General features: G+C 54.0%; 7 protein-coding genes across 7 annotated transcripts; 4 read left to right on the top strand and 3 right to left on the bottom strand.

Annotated features, from left to right (window-relative positions):
- Positions 1–472: 472 nt before the first annotated feature.
- Positions 473–3,654, top strand: SPBR_00129 (protein kinase domain containing protein; the record flags this gene model as incomplete). Its single annotated transcript, XM_040758449.1, has 4 exons — positions 473–544; positions 653–965; positions 1,221–1,735; positions 1,804–3,654. The coding sequence occupies 4 exons, from the start codon at positions 473–475 to the stop codon at positions 3,652–3,654; spliced, it is 2,751 nt and encodes a 916-aa protein (XP_040618171.1).
- Positions 3,655–6,984: 3,330 nt separating this feature from the next.
- SPBR_00554 (stearoyl-CoA desaturase (delta-9 desaturase)) lies at positions 6,985–8,490 on the top strand (the record flags this gene model as incomplete). Its single annotated transcript, XM_040758873.1, has 2 exons — positions 6,985–7,261; positions 7,355–8,490. 2 exons carry the CDS (start codon positions 6,985–6,987, stop codon positions 8,488–8,490), a joined length of 1,413 nt encoding a protein of 470 aa, XP_040618170.1.
- An 898-nt stretch (positions 8,491–9,388) lies between these two features.
- Positions 9,389–13,423, bottom strand: SPBR_00060 (SNF2 family DNA-dependent ATPase; the record flags this gene model as incomplete). The annotated part of the gene is made up of 3 exons (XM_040758380.1): positions 9,389–12,405; positions 12,479–13,189; positions 13,381–13,423. The coding sequence occupies 3 exons, from the start codon at positions 13,421–13,423 to the stop codon at positions 9,389–9,391; spliced, it is 3,771 nt and encodes a 1,256-aa protein (XP_040618169.1).
- A 1,791-nt stretch (positions 13,424–15,214) lies between these two features.
- SPBR_00811 (c2h2 type zinc finger domain containing protein) lies at positions 15,215–16,268 on the top strand (the record flags this gene model as incomplete). The annotated part of the gene is made up of 2 exons (XM_040759130.1): positions 15,215–15,655; positions 15,726–16,268. 2 exons carry the CDS (start codon positions 15,215–15,217, stop codon positions 16,266–16,268), a joined length of 984 nt encoding a protein of 327 aa, XP_040618168.1.
- Positions 16,269–16,573: 305 nt separating this feature from the next.
- Positions 16,574–17,105, bottom strand: SPBR_01067 (bud site selection protein 31; the record flags this gene model as incomplete). Its single annotated transcript, XM_040759386.1, has 3 exons — positions 16,574–16,637; positions 16,726–16,739; positions 16,803–17,105. 3 exons carry the CDS (start codon positions 17,103–17,105, stop codon positions 16,574–16,576), a joined length of 381 nt encoding a protein of 126 aa, XP_040618167.1.
- Positions 17,106–17,695: 590 nt separating this feature from the next.
- Positions 17,696–18,391, top strand: SPBR_00997 (NADH dehydrogenase (ubiquinone) 1 alpha subcomplex 6; the record flags this gene model as incomplete). Its single annotated transcript, XM_040759316.1, has 4 exons — positions 17,696–17,738; positions 17,827–17,888; positions 17,969–18,226; positions 18,296–18,391. The coding sequence occupies 4 exons, from the start codon at positions 17,696–17,698 to the stop codon at positions 18,389–18,391; spliced, it is 459 nt and encodes a 152-aa protein (XP_040618166.1).
- Positions 18,392–18,720: 329 nt separating this feature from the next.
- Positions 18,721–19,446, bottom strand: SPBR_00983 (DNA-directed RNA polymerases I and III subunit RPAC2; the record flags this gene model as incomplete). The annotated part of the gene is made up of 4 exons (XM_040759302.1): positions 18,721–18,839; positions 18,903–18,979; positions 19,064–19,155; positions 19,273–19,446. The coding sequence occupies 4 exons, from the start codon at positions 19,444–19,446 to the stop codon at positions 18,721–18,723; spliced, it is 462 nt and encodes a 153-aa protein (XP_040618165.1).
- Positions 19,447–20,737: the final 1,291 nt, after the last annotated feature.

Genomic DNA, 20,737 nt, shown 5'->3' with positions numbered 1-20,737 from the left:
GCTGCCGTTTTATGTGGAGTAACACATGTACTGCTTCAACCAGCCCTTCTTCCACCGGCCGCCTCTCTCTTCAATATTTTGTTTATTTTCGTTAACCCTTTGCTTTCGTCCGAGCTCACTTCAATTGTTGTCTTTTGAGCTTGAGATTTGGCCTTGCACGCCCCTACTCCATATTCAACCCTCCCACAACTCATCTGCTTTCTCATCATCCTTCACTTGCCAGCATCACCGTTTCTCACTTGCTAGACCGACCGCTGGCTGACACGATTGTCAGACCGCCAAACATCCATCCCGCGTCTCATCGCGGGCCCAGGCCATAGCAACGCATCCACCATCCGTCCAGAAGTGTTTACTTTTCGTTACCAAACTTTTACGCTGGCCGCCTTCCAGACGCCGCTCCGTGCATAGCTTCACGGTTGCTGAGGCGGCAGCAGAAGTGCCATTTGCCTCTGTGCCTGGCAGCGGCGACCTCATGGCTCATCCAACTTTGCTGCCGAACGAGCTTCAGGCTGGAAGTCTACGAACAGCCCCATTGGCCTCATCAGTCCCCCCGGCGTCTCCCACAAAAAGCATATGGAAGAGACTATTGAATCGCAGTGCGAGTGCTCACCCGGGAGAGCCGGTACAATGCCCATCTGCTGAGCTGCCACAGTCCGCTTCTCCGGCGGGACTACCATTTGCACAAGAGCCCACAGCTCGGAAACTAGAGGCGAGTGGACCATTAGATCCGGCGCAAGACGGGCTGGGTGTCGGCCACGATGATCAGCTACCTAGCAGCTCCAACGCCGAAGTACCTGCCGCAGATGCGGACGGTGGCATTGCTACCAAGACATCTAGCAATAGTCGGCGAGCTCCGCACCGCGATGTTGTTCCTGGCTTGCCTCGTACGCAGACTTTTGCTCGACAGCAATCTGAACTGCGCGGAAATCTGATGCCGATTATCCCTACCTCTGCTGAGCGGCGGGGTGTGTCAGCAGACCGGCGGTTGACGCGGAGCGTATCATCGCCCACGAGTTCCCAAATTCTCTCAGACCCTCGCACCAGCGCACCCAATGTTTCGTACCGTCCACAACCGGGCGTATCCGATGCGGCGAAACCAGCAACTGGCGCACCCCAGGAAGAAGTTGTGCCACCTGTTCCCACAATTCCTTCGTTGACAGCTACTGTGGCTTCTAGTGGGCAGCCACCAATAAGTAAAGCTGAAACAGATGACACTACAGCTGTCACAAGCGGAGACGGCGTGATCCATGGCGACGCCGCTCCTGCTCCCCAGCCTGCCGCATCAGGAGGCGACAATGACTGTGGGCCATCAGACGCACACTCTATGGCCGGAAACATCGCCAAGGAGAAAGAAGAGACCTTTCATATTGACACGGCATCTATGACCTCGTCACAGTACGAGCACCGCATTCGCTATGAGCTGGAGCATGTGTGGATTCTCAACTTGTCGATGCACTTCCGCGACAAGTCCAGGCGCGAGAAATTCTTCGTTACATATCGACAGCGGCCCGACCTAACGCGTCGGGTAACCATCTCCCTCGACTACCGCAACGCTCCAGACGGCTCACTCGAGATGGATCTCCTTGACACCAAGCTTCAACGAGACAAGAACGAAATGATCTATGAAGCCATCCGCGAGAGCCTGGCCGACATTCAGTTTTACAACACCGTGACAAATCTTAAGTTGCAGACGACTGATGGCCGGCTGCATGTGCACGTGGTTGAGGATACTACTGTTCGTCCGAGCTCCCATCCTCTCCCATCTTACTTTATATGAAACCTCTTACTGACGCACCGTGCTAGGAGATTATTGACTACCCTTCGGCCCAATTTGTGCACCACTTGGGCTGCCGCAAGATTCGGGAGTCTGACGTTGAATTTGACTCTCACATGTCCGGCTTCGTATACAGGGTCCGTGTCGACGGCCGGGTCCTTATCAAGAAAGAGATCCCGGGGCCAGATTCCGTTGACGAGTTCTTGTATGAGGTCAACGCCCTCAATTTTCTTCGCGGGTCCCAAAATGTCATCGAGCTGTACGGTGTCATTATTGGCGACGACGACCGCGTCCGCGGCCTTCTCATCAGCTACGCCGAGCAAGGTGCTCTGATTGACATCCTGTATGAAAACAACCACGGGATTCCTTGGTACACGCGCATGAAATGGGCCCGTCAGATCGTTCATGGACTGTCTGAGATTCACGAAGCGGGATTTGTTCAGGGCGACTTCACTCTTTCGAACATTGTCATTGATTATGATGGTAACGCCAAGATCATTGACATTAATCGACGTGGGTGCCCTGTCGGATGGGAGCCACCTGAGGCCACCCCTCTGATCCAAAGCGACCAGCGCATTTCGATGTACATTGGCGTCAAGTCGGATCTCTATCAGCTGGGCATGGTGCTCTGGGCACTCGCAACACAGGAAGACGACCCAGAAGCCCACGGACGACCTCTGCTCCTGGGCGACGATGTCGGCGTGCCACAATGGTACCGAAGCATTGTGGACACCTGTCTTGCCGAGGATCCTCGGGAACGGTCGCAAGCTCTTCAACTTCTCAGATATTTCCCGCGGCTCAGCACACACTTTGACGACAGTGATTACGAGGACGACTGGGTCCATGGGACGCATCATCACCATCCGGCGTTTTATGCCCACAGTGCTCCGTCCGGATCGGTTGACGACGGATCCAACTCGTTCCGCAACAGGGCGGCTGAGCTCGGCAGTGTACCTTCCGGCGACGACCATGGCGACGATATCGCTGGGCAGTTTATAGAAAGAGAGCGGCCCGATTTCATCGTTGACAAATTCACGAGTTTGACACCGGTCATCCGCGATGTGACACCAAGCAACGACTGGGCGTACGTAAACAATTTCGGCCACACGTATGTGTCCCCCTCAAATGGGGTTTCCAACGAATCATACTACTACCCTACAAGAGGCCGGTCTCCGCCCAGAAAGTCACATTCTGCCTCTGGCCGACGAGGCGGATCTTGGGTCAGAAAGGAGTCTCTGGAGCACCAAACGTTGGCCGCAGATGCACTCCATCTCAAACAGGCCGAGTCCTCGCCATACCGGAGCAGTCTCCCTAGCAGCGAACCTCCAGCTTTGTCGGATTTGAAAGACGAAGGTGTTCGAGTGGGGGAAGACGCTGAGGTGCCTGATGACACGGTGGACGCAGACACGAAGGAGGGTTCAGACTTGGAGGTTGTGGCGCCTGGTCACGAGGAGGCTGCCGATGACGTGGCTGTTGATATAGCGACTGGTGACAACGGCGCAGCACACACTGCGTCCCCCGAGACAGACGTGCAGCCCCTCGTTATCAAGGCAAGTGTTTCGAATAGCAGCGACGCCAAGAGCAAGGACGTGACTGTACCAAGGTCGCCTGAGCGTCCCAGCGAGTGCCACTACAGTCTTGCGAACGGGGCTCTTGCACACGAGGTCGTACCCGTCGATACTGCAAACAGCCTGGAAAGGAGCGGCCCTGACAGCAAAATATCGGATCAGATCAAAGGTGTCGGTGCCGTCTATGCAGACGAAACGGCATTCCCCCGCCACATGAGCTTGGAGCACGACGAAGAAGATAAGGACGCGGATGATGGCCATGATGCCAACGAACTAGAGGCGGTTCCTGCGACCCAATTCCAGGAACGATAATGAATATGAACAAACAATGGGACCAATTACGTTTTATCGGGCTTTTTGGAACATGTTAATCCCCCCTCCCTTTTTGGGGTTATCGGATTTCTTCTCCTGTATTTCTCTGTTTTCACAGGAAGCTCGTTTGGGATTTGCTTTTTCATTGGAGTTTTTTTCCCCCGGTTAATGATTTGGGCCTATTTATTTTTGGATAAATCTTTGGACATTAAGTTTTTGGCGGTGTCTTTTCTTCCGGATAAACTAACAATAGCAGCATACAAAAAAACCTAAATTTGGACACGGCTTCTTCATGAGGCCAATATCTACGACACAAAGTACCCGATTCTTCGTTCTTACATTGGCCACCTGAGCATTTACCAGTTGTGCGTCGCTGCGACACGACTGTAATTTTGAGCATGGCTTACATGATAGCAAGTGTACACCGGTACGCCTCTCGCATTTTGCGAGAGAGTCAGCGGGCAGGACCAAGCTCCGTGTTTTGTGAGGATTGCTTGTGAACGAATTGGGTGCATGTAAATTGTATCAGCCTCGCCGTTGCAAATGGAGCGCCCCCCGAGAAACGGCAGAACGGGAAGCAAAGCGGCCATTCCGCATTTAGACTAGTGTCTTAAGTCGGGTCTTCTTGTCAATCTTCTAGAAGTCAGCCGCTGTATCAGCGTCACATGCCAATACGCAGGCTTTACCATTGAGACAATAAAAAAGCAGATGAAGGATGATGCTGAAAAGCTTGTTGAAACATAACCTGAAATTAAGTGAAGAGCAAGGGGTTGAATCGTGCCATCAAAATATGCATCTTGATTGTTCGATGCGCTCGCCCCGTAAGTGATTGCGTGAATCATAGCATCAATCCGATGTGGAACCGATGTTGGAACGGAGTAGGCGTCTGCTCTGGAGCGTTTGAAATGCTGAAATACATGCTTGGTATACACCGCATCCTCCGGCGAACTATCATGCACGGAGACGGAGAAGGAACAGGTATTGTCGGACGTTCGTTATGAGCGCAAACAGTGCATCCTGGGACGTCCCAACATCTCTCATCAACACATCCTTTTTGGAAGCATCATCGTCAGCAAACCAACCAAACGCGCGGCGTCTACTATGGTGGGGTGAATCATGTGGATGGGGAAGCGTATCACGCATATATGCCGTATGACGGACGTCCTTTGCGAATGGCAGACCGCAGACCTGGTCAGCCGGCATCAAAAGGAAGCAAAGCACATTCGGAACGTCGGTGGCCGTACGGAGCCACTGTGGCATGTGAGGGAGGAGGAACAGAGAAAGTCCAGTCAGATGAAGACCACGCCGTAGCACGTTTTCGATGAGAAGCCAAGGGATACGAGCGTATTCCGTTCGTCGTAGACAGAGTTGGGACTGCGACCAAGTCAAAGGGAGCCACATGATGACAGGATCCTAGGTTTCACCGCCAGACATGTGGAGTATGTTGTACAACAGACTGCGTATGTACGAATTGTACGACTTATGCCATATGTGTACGGCATATGTAGCATGCGATTTGTGGTAGCTAATCGGATCATAGCATTGTGGGTATGGTATTACGCATGTTGCCGTTCCCTGATGAGTGAATGCAAAGAAACGTTTTGCTTTAGAACACGGTTGTTCCCCTCTTGTAAGTCATGGTTAGCGCGTCCGGTAGCGTCATAGTGGATACATATGTGTGTTAGTAAACTATATGCATTTGCATGTACCTAAACAGGGGCATTCCCGATGGGCACCAGGGGTTGGACAGGGGCCCCTCTGTAGACGCTGGGGCCAATCACAAGCTCCCACCCGCCAGCTAGTTCCCAACAGATTTCACCACCTGCGCTTGACCCCAACAAAAAAAATTCAATTGTGCTGGACGGGGAGCTGTATCAAGCTCTTTCCAGTGCAGCCTTTCGTTGCTGCCGTTGTGCGTTGGGTTTGTCCCTAGGCACAGGTGCGCTGTACTGCAAAAGATTGACACCGAGAAGACACGACATAAAGACAGTAGACCGTAGAAGTAGCAATGTCGACTTCAACAAATTCATATTTCACATGTGAACGATGGCTTTCCTGGAGTGAACGAGGGTGAATCGAAACAATAACGACAGCATTTGCTCCAATCGTATCGTGGGGCAGGGGCGTCTTGATGCGACCAAGCACTGAAAAGCAAAAAACACCATACCAACAAACAACAAGACACTGGATCGCTCCTGCCTGTCCATTGAGCACGCCTCACAGGTGGGAAGGTGCGGAGGCATGACAGTTGAATGACCAGGTCTCAGCAGTTGCCGTTGCATTCTTGCATATGCGTCAGAAAGCATCTGGCAGCGTGCTTGTCACACCCAAACATAGCTCGTGCTATGCGCCTTCCTATCGTAAGATCGTGAAGGTCCTTCCCAAATGCCCAATCAACAAAACAAAACAAGAGACCAACAAACAACAACACGGAAACAGGAAACGAACGGACCTTCCGTTCCTCCGTTCATTGCCACTCGCAGCTTCCAAAGACGACAGGAACATACTGTAGTTACAACATGCTTTGTGAGCTGACAGGGAGAGAAGTAACAATACGGGCCTGCAGACAGATCCACAGGGGAGGCGTGTGAATAACTGGCCCAAACAGGAAATCCCAACATCCCGCCACCGCGCCCCAAGAATAGCCAGGAAATATCCAGCGACTCCCCGAGCTCCAAATGCTGTCCAAAGAGGCCGACGTCCAGCAGAACACACCGGAAACGCCTGCCCATATGCAAGCCTACCTCGGTCAGGGCTCTCCCCATTGAGCCATTGTTGTGCAGTCGACTCAACCGAGTAACCTGCCCCTTCCGCCTTCTCGCACCCCCAAAGCTTTGTTGTCTTGCGTCGCTCGCCCCTTCCCACCGCTCAACCGCCCCCCCCCTGTGGTACCTGCCAGCCGAGCTCCTTCCCCATCCATATTGCCTTCTCCGTTTCCTTCCTTCCCACCGATATAAGTGCTTCCAGCCATCCTTCCCGTTTTCTTTTCCTTCATAATCTCTCTGCTTCCCTCTTCAGCCCACCTGTTATTCGTTTTTTGTATTTTTTTTTCGCTTCATTCTTCTGTCCTCTTCTTTTGCTTGCATGCTCCTTTACATGCTCGCTCACGACTCCTAAACAACAAACAAGAGGAAGCAGCCGACCGGCCTACTCTTTTTTTCTGTCTACCGATATCCCAACACTTCCTGTTTTCGGCCTCCTGGCTGGGGCTGTTTCTGGAAGCAACTGTTGCTTTGACGATACAGTCAAACACAACCATCAGCATCTCTTTCTATCCGCACAACCTGTTGGGCCGCTTTCTCTCTCCATCTCTCACACGTATCCATCACCATGTCTGGCAAGATCGTGATGGCCGATGCCACGGTTGATGGCACCACCGACTTCCAGCCTCTTCGGAGCAAGCAGTACGACATCCGGAAAACGCACATCTCCGAGACGCCCATTACCCTCAAGAACTGGTACAAGCACATTGACTGGCTGAACACCACGTTTATTCTTCTCATTCACGTCGCCGCCATGATTGCCGCATACTGGGTTCCCCTGCGGCGCAACACCCTCATCTTCGCTTTAGTGTATTATTTCAACACTGGCTTGGGTATTACTGCAGGTAAGCAAGCACCGAACCTGACAACGCCATATATATCTATCCATATTTGTACTCGGGAGATACAAAGGATGACATGCAGCTGACATTTCTCAGGATACCACCGCCTCTGGGCTCACTCTTCCTACAAGGCCACTCTCCCCCTCAAGATCTACCTGGCTGCCGTCGGTGCCGGCTCCGTCGAGGGCTCCATCCGCTGGTGGTCCCGTGGCCATCGCGCCCACCACCGTTACACCGACACTGACAAGGATCCCTACTCGGTCCGCAAGGGTCTCCTGTACTCACATCTCGGCTGGATGGTCATGAAGCAGAACCCCAAGCGCATCGGCCGCACCGACATCACCGACCTCAACGAGGACCCCGTCGTCGTCTGGCAGCACAAGAACTACATCAAGACGGTTCTTTTCATGGCCATTGGCCTCCCTGTGTTGGTTTGCGGCCTCGGCTGGGGTGACTGGGCTGGTGGCTTCATCTACGGCGGTCTTCTCCGTGCCTTTTTTGTCCAGCAGGCTACCTTCTGCGTCAACTCGCTCGCCCACTGGCTCGGCGACCAGCCGTTCGACGACCGCAACTCGCCGCGTGACCACGTTGTCACTGCCCTTGTCACGCTCGGCGAGGGCTACCACAACTTCCACCACGAGTTCCCCTCGGACTACCGCAACGCCATTCAGTGGTGGCAGTACGACCCGACGAAGTGGACCATCTGGGTGTGGAAGCAGATGGGTCTCGCCTACGACCTGAAGCAGTTCCGCCAGAACGAGATCGAGAAGGGCCGCCTGCAGCAGGTCCAGAAGAAGCTTGACCAGAAGCGTGCTACCCTGGACTGGGGTACGCCGCTGGAGCAGCTGCCTGTTGTTGACTGGGACGACTTTGTTGCTCAGACCAAGGAAGGCAAGGCCCTCGTCGCCGTTGCTGGTGTCATTCACGACGTCACCGACTTTATCAAGGACCACCCCGGTGGCAAGGCCCTGATCTCTTCCGCTATCGGCAAGGATGCCACGGCAATTTTCAATGGCGGTGTATATAACCATTCCAACGCCGCCCACAACTTGCTGTCCACCATGCGTGTTGGCGTCCTCCGCGGCGGCTGCGAGGTTGAGATCTGGAAGCGCGCTCACTACGAGAGCAAGGACATCTCTTACGTCACGGATTCGGCTGGTCGCCGCATTGTCCGTGCCGGTGAGCAGGTCACCCGTGCTGCCCAGCCGGTTGCTACTGCTCATGCTGCATAGACGCACTACTTGGTTCTCGTCTATGACCTGGCTTCGTCCTTTTTGTCTCGATCCAAGCTTCCAGTAACCGGTCCGCTGGCTAGTCGGCGTCAATCGTGATTGCCTGACCGCCAGTGCTAGAACGGAGAGAGGGGAGGCGGTTTGTTTTGTGCAGTCACGAACGCACGTTGATACGAGAATACTCAAACTACGAAACAGCCCCTCTGACCTTCATGTATGCATTTCTAAGGCGTTTCCTTCTTTACACTGATAAATTATGAGTTTTGGGAGGCTGGAGTTTTCTTTTTCACGATGAGACGCTACTTTACTTTTGTTCGCGGAATGGAAAGAGAAGACAAAAAAAATCGCTTTCATTTATCCTTTAAGGTAGATTAAAATTGTATCACCTATCTCATTCATTGTCGAAGTCAATGCTTGTGGCAAAATGGACCTCGTAGAAACAACTTACCTTTCGTCGCCTTCGAGGCCTAATAGTAATATACATGTACGATGCACAGCATGAAGGACGAAGCCGCTGCCATAAATTTGATGGCATTACTATCATAGTCCAGGCGCCTGTAATATAAAAATCATCGCGATGGTATCGGCAATGTGTGTCAAAGCCTGATGGAGAATAAAAATGAGTAGAAAAGGAAAACCACAAATAGAAAATTGCAATGGCAGTACGTCGTACTACGCACATTTGCCGTGATATATAAACCTTGAAAACCAAAGTGGCTCCCCAACTCCACGATGCCAGTTGCAACGACACATCAACTGGCTGCACACCAATAAAAGCAGTTATCCTCCAAACCCAGAAAAGACCAAAACCCATTCATGAGAGCACCGTGTTTGCCACATCCATTTCGCCTCGCGTCTTCCACCCATGGCGTCCACCCGATACACAGTCTCCTCCTCTTTACTTGAAGAGACTCCGAAGATCTTCGAGACGCTGCCGTGCAGCATCTGTCGAGCTGGCCGCACGGTGGTCCGATCGGTTCATTGACAAGTTGGAGATTTTGATCTTGCGGTTCTGGATCTCCAGCATGCGCTCCTCAAAACTGTCCTTCATAATGTACCGCACCGTCCGCACTTCGCGCGTCTGGCCCAGCCGGTGCACCCGGTCAATCGCCTGCGCCTCGGCGGCGGGGTTGTACTGCGGCTCCATGACATAGACCGTGTTGGCCGTGGTCAGGTTGAGGCCCAAACCGCCCGCCATGATTGAGACCAGAATGACCTGCACGTCTGGGTTGTCGCGGAAGGTGTCCATGGCCTGCGTGCGCGCCGTGCGCGACATCTTGCCGTCGAGGCGGCAATACGAGATGTTGTTACTGTCGAAAGCCAGCTGGATTAGGTCGAGATGCGACGTCCAGCCAGAAAAGACAACCGATTTGTACGGCGGCTGGTCCGGGTTTGCTTCGCTGAGGCGCTTCTGCTCGAGCAGCTCCGCGACGAGGGCGCGTGTCTTTGTGTGCGGGCCCGAGTAGTTGCTTTCGCTAATCGTCTTGCCCATATGGCCGGACGGTGGCGAAGGTGCATCGCCAGCTGCTCCCGACGCTCCACTACTGTTGCGGAGCAGCGCCTGGCTACCATTGCCGTTGCCATTGCCGTTGCCGCTGAAAGTACCATCCGTGACCGGCTTTTTATCGTGCACAAAACTAGCACGCCGGTGAGGTAGAGTGTCGTGCTCCACGTCTGCGCGGTCGTGGCGAATTTCGACACACGAAAACATGACCGAGGCGTTGCACGTTGGGCAGATGCCCGGCCGGTTGCTCTTGTGCGTGAGCCCGCGCTCGTTATCGGCAAAGTGCTTGACGCAATTGGGGCAGTAAATATGCATACAGGGTGTCATGTAACCAATGACATCTTCCTGCTTTTCGGAGCGAATGTCGGTCGACGTTGTGTCGTTCGAGTAGCCCAGCTTGTTCTTGCAGTGTGCACAGGTGTCATAGTCCGTGTTGACAAGCAAGTCATAGATACCGTAAGCTTGCGCCTCGGGAAGCCGCTGCTTCACCTCGCCGGATCCATCCTCGTCCTCGTCAATGGTAATAGCAGACTCGAGAGTCATGCCTTGCATCAGCTTCAGGTCGTCCTCGCTCAGCAGCTCACGGCCATGTGCACAGATGAGACGGAGGCGCAAAATAGCCTGCAAGATGTGAATGTACACCTTGCCGCCCAGCAGGCGCTCCTGGTGGCCAGTGAGCACCTGAAGCCGGTCCTTTGCGTTGCGAGAGTAGAAGTTGTAGAGGCGGCTCTCTTCATCGGAGAAAGTCAGGCGGATGATGACGTCGCTGCGTTTAGGGAGGTCGATCTTGTCCTTGAGACGCCGAAGCGTGATTGTGTCAACCAAGATGCGTAGCCGTGTCAGAATGTTCGGGTCACAGGCACGGAACGGGTTCACAATGAAATAGTTGAACTTGGAGCGGTCGTCAAAAGGCTTGAGGCGCAAAAAGGCCAGCAGCGACCCCAAGTCTTCCAGGCGGTTCTGTACGGGCGTGCCAGTTACGGCCCAGCGCCGGCTGGCCTGTAGACGGCAAATAGCCTTGAACTGGAGCGTGGATGGCTCACGGATCATATGTGCCTCATCGAGGACAACGCGAAACCAGCCAATCTCCTCGAGAGGATAATGACCCGACTTGCCGCGGCTTCTGGATGTCAGCTCACTTGAGACGGAGCCGTACGTTGTTATGACGAGATCAAAGTCAGAGAGCTCGCTAATGTCCTTGATACGGTTCTGGCCGTGGTAGATGTGGTACTTGAGCGAGTCCGGCGCAAGGTGCTGCTTTATCTGCTCTTCCCAGTTCGCAACCGTACTCAGCGGACAAACAAGCAGCGTGCCCTTTCCATTCCGCTTCAGACGCGTGAGGTCAAGCGTCTGCGGAGTAGGCGCATCAAAGTTTTGGGGAGCCCCCGGCTTCTTCTTTCTCTCGGGTGCCTTTGGTTGCATGGGCGACTGCTTGTGCCACTTCTCGGCTTGGGCTCTCGTGCTTGCAACCAGCGACAAAATGCTCAACGTCTTGCCCAGGCCCATCATATCAGCCAAGATGCCGCCAAGCGTCTCGCTGGGCGGCTGGACCTCGTTCTGTCCGGTGATAACGTTGTAGTACAAGGTCTGATTGGCGAGCGATGTCTTCTTCTGCCAGATGGATGAGCTGAGCTTTGAACCGGACTGCGCCGCCATGGGCCGTTCGCGGTGCATCATGAAGTAGAGACCCTGCTTCTGGTGGCGTAGCATCTGTGTCGTCACACTGGGGCTGGGTTCCGTCTCGGGAAGGTCCTCCGCGTTGGCCATGGAGTCGAAGACGTGGAGCACTTCAGAGCGCACCTCTTCCATCGTACGGACGGTATTGTTCATAGTCGATGCATACTGCTGTGCCGCATGCGATGGAAAGCCAGCGGCATGCATGGGTTTCGCGTCTCCATTGGCCAGCATGCTTGGGTCCTGTTGCGGGATTGCCAAGCGGACATTCGCATCGTGGCGGACCGGCTTCACCAGCTTGAAGCCAAACTTGGCGAGGCGTTTGCCAATTGCTTTTCCAAAGGACGGAGCGCCGTACAACACTAGGTCGATCTTATACGACCGTGACACAGGCTGGCCGACGACTTCGTCCTCGTTCTTACGGCGGACGGGAATTTTTGCGTCCGTCCGGAGGTGGACCTTGGCGATGTCCATGAGGGGCACAAAGCATTCAGCCGCCTTGCGGTCAAGGCTTCCGACTACCTGGCGCGTGTGATCGCACACATCAATGACGTGACTCTTTTCGTTCACCTTGCGGCGCAAGACGATCTTGACAGTTGGCCAGTACGCCGGGCCGCCCATGGCCTGCGTACCGGGTTTGGGAGCCGGTACTTGGTGGCAGTCAAAGGTCACACCCAGCACTGCTCCAAAACACACTTCTTCATATGATTCCTGGGCCTTTGTATCGGTCTCGGAACCTGAGGAGAGAATGCGTTAGGATTCGACCGCTGCCATCACACGTATTCGAAAGGGGCACCCGTAATAACATACCGTCTGTTAGATCAACTGTAACAGGTTGCTTCGCAGCAGCCACGACCATTCCATCAGGACGAGTCTTGGCCTTTTGCTCTTCTTGCTTGACACCCTGCGCGAGGATACCGTTGCTGCTCGTCTGGAAGACCGGCTTTTTATCCGTTGGCTCGCCGGTCAGCGTCTTGCGACGTTTCGGCTCGGGGACGTCCTTACGGTCCTGAACGTGAAAGTTTCGCTCGAGCATGGCTGCCATGCCGTTTGGCGGTGTGTTGGTAGCACCTTCAGAGCTAGCATAGGCGGGAGGCCCGCTCAAGTTGGAGCCCGTCAGGCCGTGGCCGTTGACTAGGTCTGTGGCGATCTGGTCACCCGACGAAAGGTAGCCGTCATCGGTGGCAGGCCCCGTGAACTGAAAAGCGAGTTCGGCCGGCGCAGCTCCACCGGCCCCAAAACCGTTAAGCGCAACAGGGACGTCATTGGTGCTGTTGAAATTGAAGGCTAGAGTAGAACCGTCCATGCCCCCCATTTGCTGAAGCGAGTTGCCGAGCATGGGCGTTGAGGTCGGTGGTGGCGGCAGATGTGAGGCGAAGGAGGGAGTAGATATGAGATGGCGCTGAGGGTCGAGCAGAGTAGCCGGGTTCCATGTAGGTAGGGCGCCGTTACTGAGCAGAGGCACTCCGTTTTGGTCAACCGCCTGCAGGTCTTTATGAGACGAGAGGTTAGCATGGAGTGCTATTCAAAGTGAGAGTCAGAGTAAATGTATAGGGAGGTGTAAGTCTGAGGTAGTATAGGCGTCTTGTACTAGGTGAGGCGTCTACATATGGTCAAGACGACATGACGTCGATAGCAGTGTACTTTGATAAGAGGAGTTCGTATGAGACGGAGGCGAGTGGGGCAAGAGGAGAGACAAGAAGGAGACAAACCATAGTCATTCAGGTGATCAGGAGGCTGATTGGAAGATGCCATGGTGAGCAAAATGGAGGCTGGGTGCCTCTATATTCAGCCGGACGCGCCCGGCGTTTTGCGGACGACAGAAGATCATGCGCCGTGCAAGGCAGACGCGGGCCAAGTGCAGGCCGAGTCGAAGAAAGTGAAAGGCGCCAGGCGAGAAGGAAGGCCGTACCAGGAAGATGAAGATAAGACAAGAAAGGAAAGGCGTCGTGTCAGAAAACTGACGACATGACCAAGACGTCGGCGATGCGGCGAGGAGATGGGATACAGAATGTGGGGACCGGTGACGGAAAGCAGGCTCCGAGCCAAGGCACGGTCTCAGCTTGCACAAGTGAACGGCGAGTAATGTGCAGCGTGAAGCAGCGGTATCATGGAGGACAGGAACAGGACGGAGGAGGAGGAGAAGACAATGCCGTGTCGATGGAGGAGTAAAAGAAGAGAGATCACGAGTATCGATGCGACGGTCAGCGAGATATGAATGTGGCACGAAGCCAAGATGGGCCGCAGGACGAAGATTGCCAAACAGCTCAAACGACGTGCAAAGGGGCTGAGAGCAGGAGAAACAACCAAAGAGCCAAAATCATCAAAAATCACAAAGCGGTTGCGTGTCTCAAAAGCCAAAAGAAAAGGTAGTTGGGTAGGTCCTAAAAGCCGGCGTGGAAGGAAGGCGACGTCGTCCGGTCCCTGCAGGCAGTGAGCTTTATCGCACCTGTCGCACCTGCCGTCAGCGAGATAGGATGGGGTCCAACCGATCGATAGGCGCTCACGAGACCTGCAGGTTGCCATCGGCGTGAAAAGGCTCTTCACGCATGTGACCACGCTATGGTGCTAGGAATTAATTAGTCAAACGCGACTTCCGCCCGAATGTCTCAGTGGGGACTGCCGCTGGTCAGGGAACTATGGTGGAAGGAGGGGAGGGAAGGCGTGAAGGGGCGCCTGGGGGGCGACGTCAGGTGGGTGGAGTTGATCACTTACAGCACGTATTGAGTAACGGCGTCAGTAACTGTCTCACGTGACAATACAACGGACGGCACTGACGGCATCCATATGCGATGCATTATCACGTCTTTGTAGCACAGGATACGAGGTGTCTTATTAAACCGGAAAACAAAACGAGCCCTTCTTCTAGACAAGGAAGGAGGCGAAGACACTCATAGAGTATGTTGTACAGGCAGCAGCAAAGACCAGCCACCTTGTTCCAGCATGTGTCTTACCACGGCGAGGCTCACTCGCGAAATGGCCTTGCAACCACCAGGGACTTATTCCCAGCTACACGAAGTCTTTAAAGCGATCACGCGGCGCAGAAAAACGACATCCAGTCTACAGTGTCGCCTTGGCCGCACTGGAGGCCACCCCCTGCGGCCCCCCACGACTGGTTTCGACAGGTGAGAGTGTTGAAGAGGAATCACGGCGGGGCACACAGCACTAAAGGGACCTTAAAAGTGCACGTGATCGAATTGGTTCTGAACATAAACAAACGTCCGTTGCTCAGACATCAAAGTGTCGCGGCGTGCATCCGAGGATGACATTGGATCTGATAACTCCACGTTCTTTCGGCATAAGAAACGCCACAGAATCGCACAAAATCGGCCCCGCCCTGGCAGCACGCCAACCTCATTCACGCGCGAAACTAGCAGGACCGTAGGCGTGCATGTGCATCTGCATAAAGTTGACAGCGGCGAATCACAGCAAAAAGCGGTGACCAGGGGAAGTCCAAAGCACCCAACATCCCCTCTCGACGACAGTCGTGCTGTGTGAGGATTTGTATTCTATTTCCAAGGGGAGTTTCGTCTGTGCTCTCGCCGTATGAAGCGCTCACGAGAGCCCGAAGAGTCGTCGCCGTCCTCACCACCATCATTAGGGCCGGACCTTGATATTGGCGACGAGACCTGCAGTGCTGCACAATTGAGGCCTGCGCCCTACTTGCATGGTGCTGAAGCGACCTTGGACCAGCCGCGTGCCAAGATCGTCGGGCTGTCACCAGACGACGAAAGCGACAACGACGACAGCATCATTGCTGGCGAAGGCCGCGAACAGGCCAGGTCGGCTGCCATGTCCTGCAGGCTGCACCGAGAACGCATGGACTTCCCGACGTACGGCACATACGAGGCGCATTATGCCAAGGAGCACCTCAATCGGTGCATCGAGTGCCGCCGGAACTTTCCGTCGCCGCTGTACCTCAGGCTACACGGCGACGAGTGGCACGATCCGTTTGTCGCTGTGAAGCGAGACAAAGGAGAACATACGGTGTGTCTCCTTAGACGTATCCTTTCATAAATCATGAAGAGCTGGAATTGTATCGCTAACATACACACAGTATGCATGCTTTGTCGAAGGCTGTGAGCGCAAGTGCGGCTCGTCCGATAAGCGGCGGCGACACTTGATCGACAAACACAGCTTCCCGCACAACTTTTTCTTCTCCATTACGCAATACGGCATCGACGGCCGCCAGTCGCTGCTCGTTGATGACGGGCGCCGGCAGCACCATCATCGGCGGCAGTCGTCGACGGGCACAGTCAATAAGAAGGACGTTGTGCGGCGCAGGGCGGCGGGTATCAACATGACCGGGACGGGGGCAGCTTCTCCATCGGCGGCCGCCCCAAACCCAGCCACAGGTGGCAATGAAGACGACGACGACGATAGTGATGACAAGGACGAGGGAAAGCCTCTGCCGAAGGGCCATGGCACTAAAGTGGCTGCAGAGCGAGACGGGCGGTTGCAAGGGGCGCCCAAGGAAATGCCCAAGGATATACCAGATGTTGATATGGAGGGTCTTACAGGCGCCATGTCTTCCATGACGTTTATCCCACGGAGTGTGAGGTTCGGCCGGGGCGGCAGGTCCGGCTTTGTGAGGCGATGATCGACGTAGGTGTCATGGTAGATGCATAAACGAAACCACATGATTTACGATGAAAACATTTCTTGGTTGGGATATCAATTTACCATTACCATTTTATCTTTTCCCGCATTCCCACGCCGTACACTATCATACAAAGGGGTTCTATCAAGCTCGAAATGAATTCATCATAAAAAGAGTAAAACACCAATACTGCCGAAAGGGCCCATAAAAACACAGAGAAAATAGAAACCAAAACCAAAACGCTCATGGTAGATGCTGTCATTAGAATCGCGCTGCCCACAATTGTATTCCGACGCGCCGTGTTTTCAATCCTCTTCTTCCTGCCCCTTAGTCACTTGAAGAGCATCCTCGGCAGCCGCAACTGACGCACTGAATGTCTTGGTCCTCCTTGAGCTGCGCCTTGGGCACGCGGCAGATACATGTCGAATTGAAGTTGGTCTCTTTTGTTTGGACGCACCGAAGGCAGCAGAGCTGGGTAGGTTAGTATGCGACCCTGGCCCTCCTTACTTGTTTCTGGCAAGGATGCAGACTCACCTTCTCGTAACCCTGCTTCTTCCACTTGGCAATCAACATGGCATCGGCGTAGCCGTTCTTCAACAACCAGTCGTACAGCTGCTTGCTGATGGCCTCCTTCTCGTAGTACAGCTCGTAGACGTAGCGGCTGCGCTGGTGCGAAATCTGGAAAATAGGCCACTGCGCCTGGTGCTTTGGCAGGCCATCGGTCGGGGTGGACTGTGCGTCCTTCATCTTGTTGGCAAAGATCAGCAAGTCGTCCTCGATGTCGTCGAAGCCATCTGGTGGCGGCTTGCGCTTCGAAGCATGTCGAATCGCGGGCATCGCAAGGTAGAAGCGCGGAGGAAAAAGTGTATTGTTGTATGGTCGGAGGTACGAAAGAGGCGGGAAGTCAATACGAAGGAGATTTTTGTCAGGCTGCGGCGGCGTGCAAGTATTGGCGTTGCGCTGGTCAAAAGCTCGTGATGTCGTGTGGGGTTAACGAAGCAAGGCTGGACCCGCCACGAAAAGGAATTGTGAAGGCAAACAGAGCAAGAGCATGTCGCCAACTTTCCTATTTTAGGTTAGTTTAAAAGCTGCTCTGCTTTGTCATCATTGCCACTGGCCTTGGCCAATCAGGCAAAAGACAATCCGGGGATAGAGACTTTCACGTGACCAATTTAGCGGGTACGAAATGAAGAGCAAAGCGAGCCGAGAATGGACGCCAGTTATGAGATATGAGACGAGAGACAATCTACTCATGACGGGACCCCGAAGTACCTCACCTCGCCATCGACGACTGCCAACGACCGCCCGGCGACTTATTTTCTTCTCCTGGTCCTGGAGAACGATACCAAGCTCCGCCTCGTCGGCCTCTGCACGCAATTGATATCTCGGCTCCCCTCCTCGACCTTTCCCCCTCTCGAGTTTCCGAAATGGCGATTCTCCCCACAGAGTTTGCGCGCGTCTCGCGGCAATGTGCGTCTTCCACTGGTTCGATTGATGCTGTCGCTGCGGCTCTGGTTTTTGGAAAAGCCTGTGAACTGACCATTATGCTCCGATGCAGCGGCGAACTGGGACGTGGCAAGGAAGAGAGTGCTTTCTGCATACAGAGAATGGCTCCGTGCTGTACGTACCCGAGAATGGCGGCAATGACGAGAGGGTATTTGTAGCGGACAGTATGGCGGACAGGACGCTGACACATTTAGGCCCCCGAGATCCAGACCATGTACTCGGTGCCGCTGCCGGTGTCAGCCTTACGGACACGGATCCGGCAGGAGTTTGAGCGGCACCGGTTTGTCAACAAGCTGCCGGTGGTGGATGTGCTGCTGTTCCAGAACAACGCCGACTACCAGGAGACGATGAACTTTTGGCGCCAGACGACCCATATCATGTCGTACTTCAAGGAGGAGTCGTTCAAGGAGGGCCCGAAGATCCCGTCGAGCTTCATGGAGGGCTTTCTGGAGGTAAGACAGACGATGCCGAGAGAACAGCAATTCGCTCAAAACGACAAAAATATGTGCCAGTGCTGACAGATCAGGGCCGCAACTAGAGTTGTTGCAAACGAGGCGGCGACACGTGTGCATGAGCGAGATGTGGTTGTGAACGGGGCAGGAGACGGCCTTTGCTAAGCCTCTCTTTTCTTTTTGTAAATAACAAAAGAGGCTGGATAGACAGGAGCGGATACATCTGACGAAATTTACAAAACATTTCACCACTGTGTACGAGAAATAGTCTGCGTGTCGAAAACGGCGCTCGTCCTGGCAATGGAGGTTACAAAACAGAAGAGAAGAAGGAATAGCCTCCATGATTGAAGATGTAAAATGATGAAAATAATAAATGACCGACTCCATACACAAGATAAACTCCCAAAATTCTGTTGCACCGCGCCGACCGCTGGCTGCTCGTGCTCTATAACCGTAGAGGCAGCCGGACTCGCCTTCTTTCACGCACCCAATCCCTATGCCTCGGTAGCCGCCATATACTGGTTCCGCGCGTCCCAGAACTTCTCGCCAACAACGTCGCAGAGGTCCTGCAGGTCACGCAAACCCTTTTCTAAGGCCTCAATCGCCGTGCCCTCTGAGAAAGCATGTGTTAATAGCAACTCGTCAGTCGTACATGCAGCGCAGCACAGCATCTTACCATAGGTCTGGATACGGATGTTCATCTTCGCCTCAGAGGGGTGAGGAATGGCGTACGCGCAGAACTCGACGTTGGGGCTGGGCAGCTTGTTAGCAAGCTGTGTTCAGTAGATAAAACAACAGGGAAATAGAGCTTTCGCGTCTTGGCCGGTGGGCTCATACTTCTTCATAATGACAAAACGCAGGGCATTGCCCATCGTGTGGTTCTCCTCGAGAAACTCAAACGAAGCGGCAGTTGGTGTTGATCCCGGCAGCTGCATCCTTATTAGTATATATATTCCACGCTCATGTCTCCTTTGTCATGCATCCTGTCTCGTACTCCTCCTCCCCGTTCGTCGTCTTTCAGATCCGGTTTGACATACCAGGCGTACTCTCTGTGTCTCCTCCTCCTCGTCTTCCTCGTCGTCGCCACCGTCCTCGGCAATCTCGGCGCCCTCCTCCTCAGCAGCAACCTCGTCCTGGGCCGCGGCCGGCGCATCGGCCATCTCGGCGTCCTCTGGCACCTCCTCGGCCGTCGGCTGCTTCCGTCGTGACCGTGTCGCCATTATGTATTTGTATGGTGTGCGGGTGGTGGATTATGTACGGACAGAGAGGGATGAAGGTCTTAGAGTTTGCGCTGTGTCGTGATTGATTGCGCGTGCTGAGCTTTGTCGTTTTCGTCGTTTGCTGACAATCGATACGATAAACTTTTTTTTTCTTTATGCAGCGGCGATAAACTTTTTCTTGGGACCCGTCAATGGGGGCCTGACGTAGCCGACGCTAATGCGGAGGCGTTTTGGTTCAGAGATAAGATTACAGCACGGCGAGGGCTAAGCTGAGCCGCCAGGGCAAAGCCATGCGCTGTATTTTCAGGAGGCTCCAGGGCAGAAGTAGTGAGGTTTATGTGTGCTGTTGCTGGATCTCAGCCTCGCAGCTTATTTCCACTACGTTGTACTGCAGTTGTTGCTTAGAACGGCAAGTTGACATCTGCACATCTGCACTCCTGTGTCTGTCCTTCACATCTGCTTCTCAATGCGCACCGGCAGTCCATCTGCGGCCGGCTCTGCCACCCTTTCGGCGGCCGCAAAGCCAACGATCAGACCAGGTCGCCGCCCACCGCTCGAGTGTGGGCAGTTCTCTGAATGGACGCCACCGTTAAGAGCTTCCTAAGCTTTGTTTGTATCCGTTTTCTTATGTTTTTCCTTTTGTCGACTTTGGCCGGTCGACCGGTCGCGTCGCGGTGCACTAAGATGGGGCATCTTCCATGTGCTCGACATAATATCAAGTCAGATGAAGTCCAGACGCTACAGTCGCATGCGGCTTGGTCTAAAAAGCATCGCGCTTATGCATCTGGTGGGTGCCGTTGGAAGAGGTCCCCCTTCAACAGGCATCCATCCAATAGGGAGCAAGAGCGCCGCGAGGCCAAGCGCCGAGGGTGATGTGATTGTCAGTTTTGCATCACTGGCCCACCACAATATTGGGTGACAAGAAAGAGATGGTGGGACGACGTGGGAACATCGGGATAAAGAAGGAGAAAACATAAGGCGCACAAAACGGAAGAAGGCTTTTGAGCGGCAGATGCCGTCCAAGTCGACGCAACTTCTTGTTACAAAAGAAAAGATTACGGTCAACATGGAAACCGTTGAATGTCGTCAAAAGGGCTAGGCATGTCCAAGTTGGGCGGTTTACGGCGCTTAGATGCAGCTGCAAGTTAAGAACGACGGTCTTGGGTGTGCGAGAGGTCCGTCGGCAATCATATGTCGTACGCTTCGTGTGGTGTCGAAGCTCAGACCACCATGAACGGATCTGCCACCGGGCTTTGATGTAGCAGACGCCGCCAACGACGGAGTACGGCGT

This window comes from Sporothrix brasiliensis, assembly GCF_000820605.1.
Source record: "Sporothrix brasiliensis 5110 chromosome Unknown Cont19, whole genome shotgun sequence".
In the NCBI taxonomy this organism is placed as follows: Eukaryota; Fungi; Ascomycota; class Sordariomycetes; order Ophiostomatales; family Ophiostomataceae; genus Sporothrix; species Sporothrix brasiliensis.
This window is presented reverse-complemented; position numbering and strand designations above follow the sequence as displayed.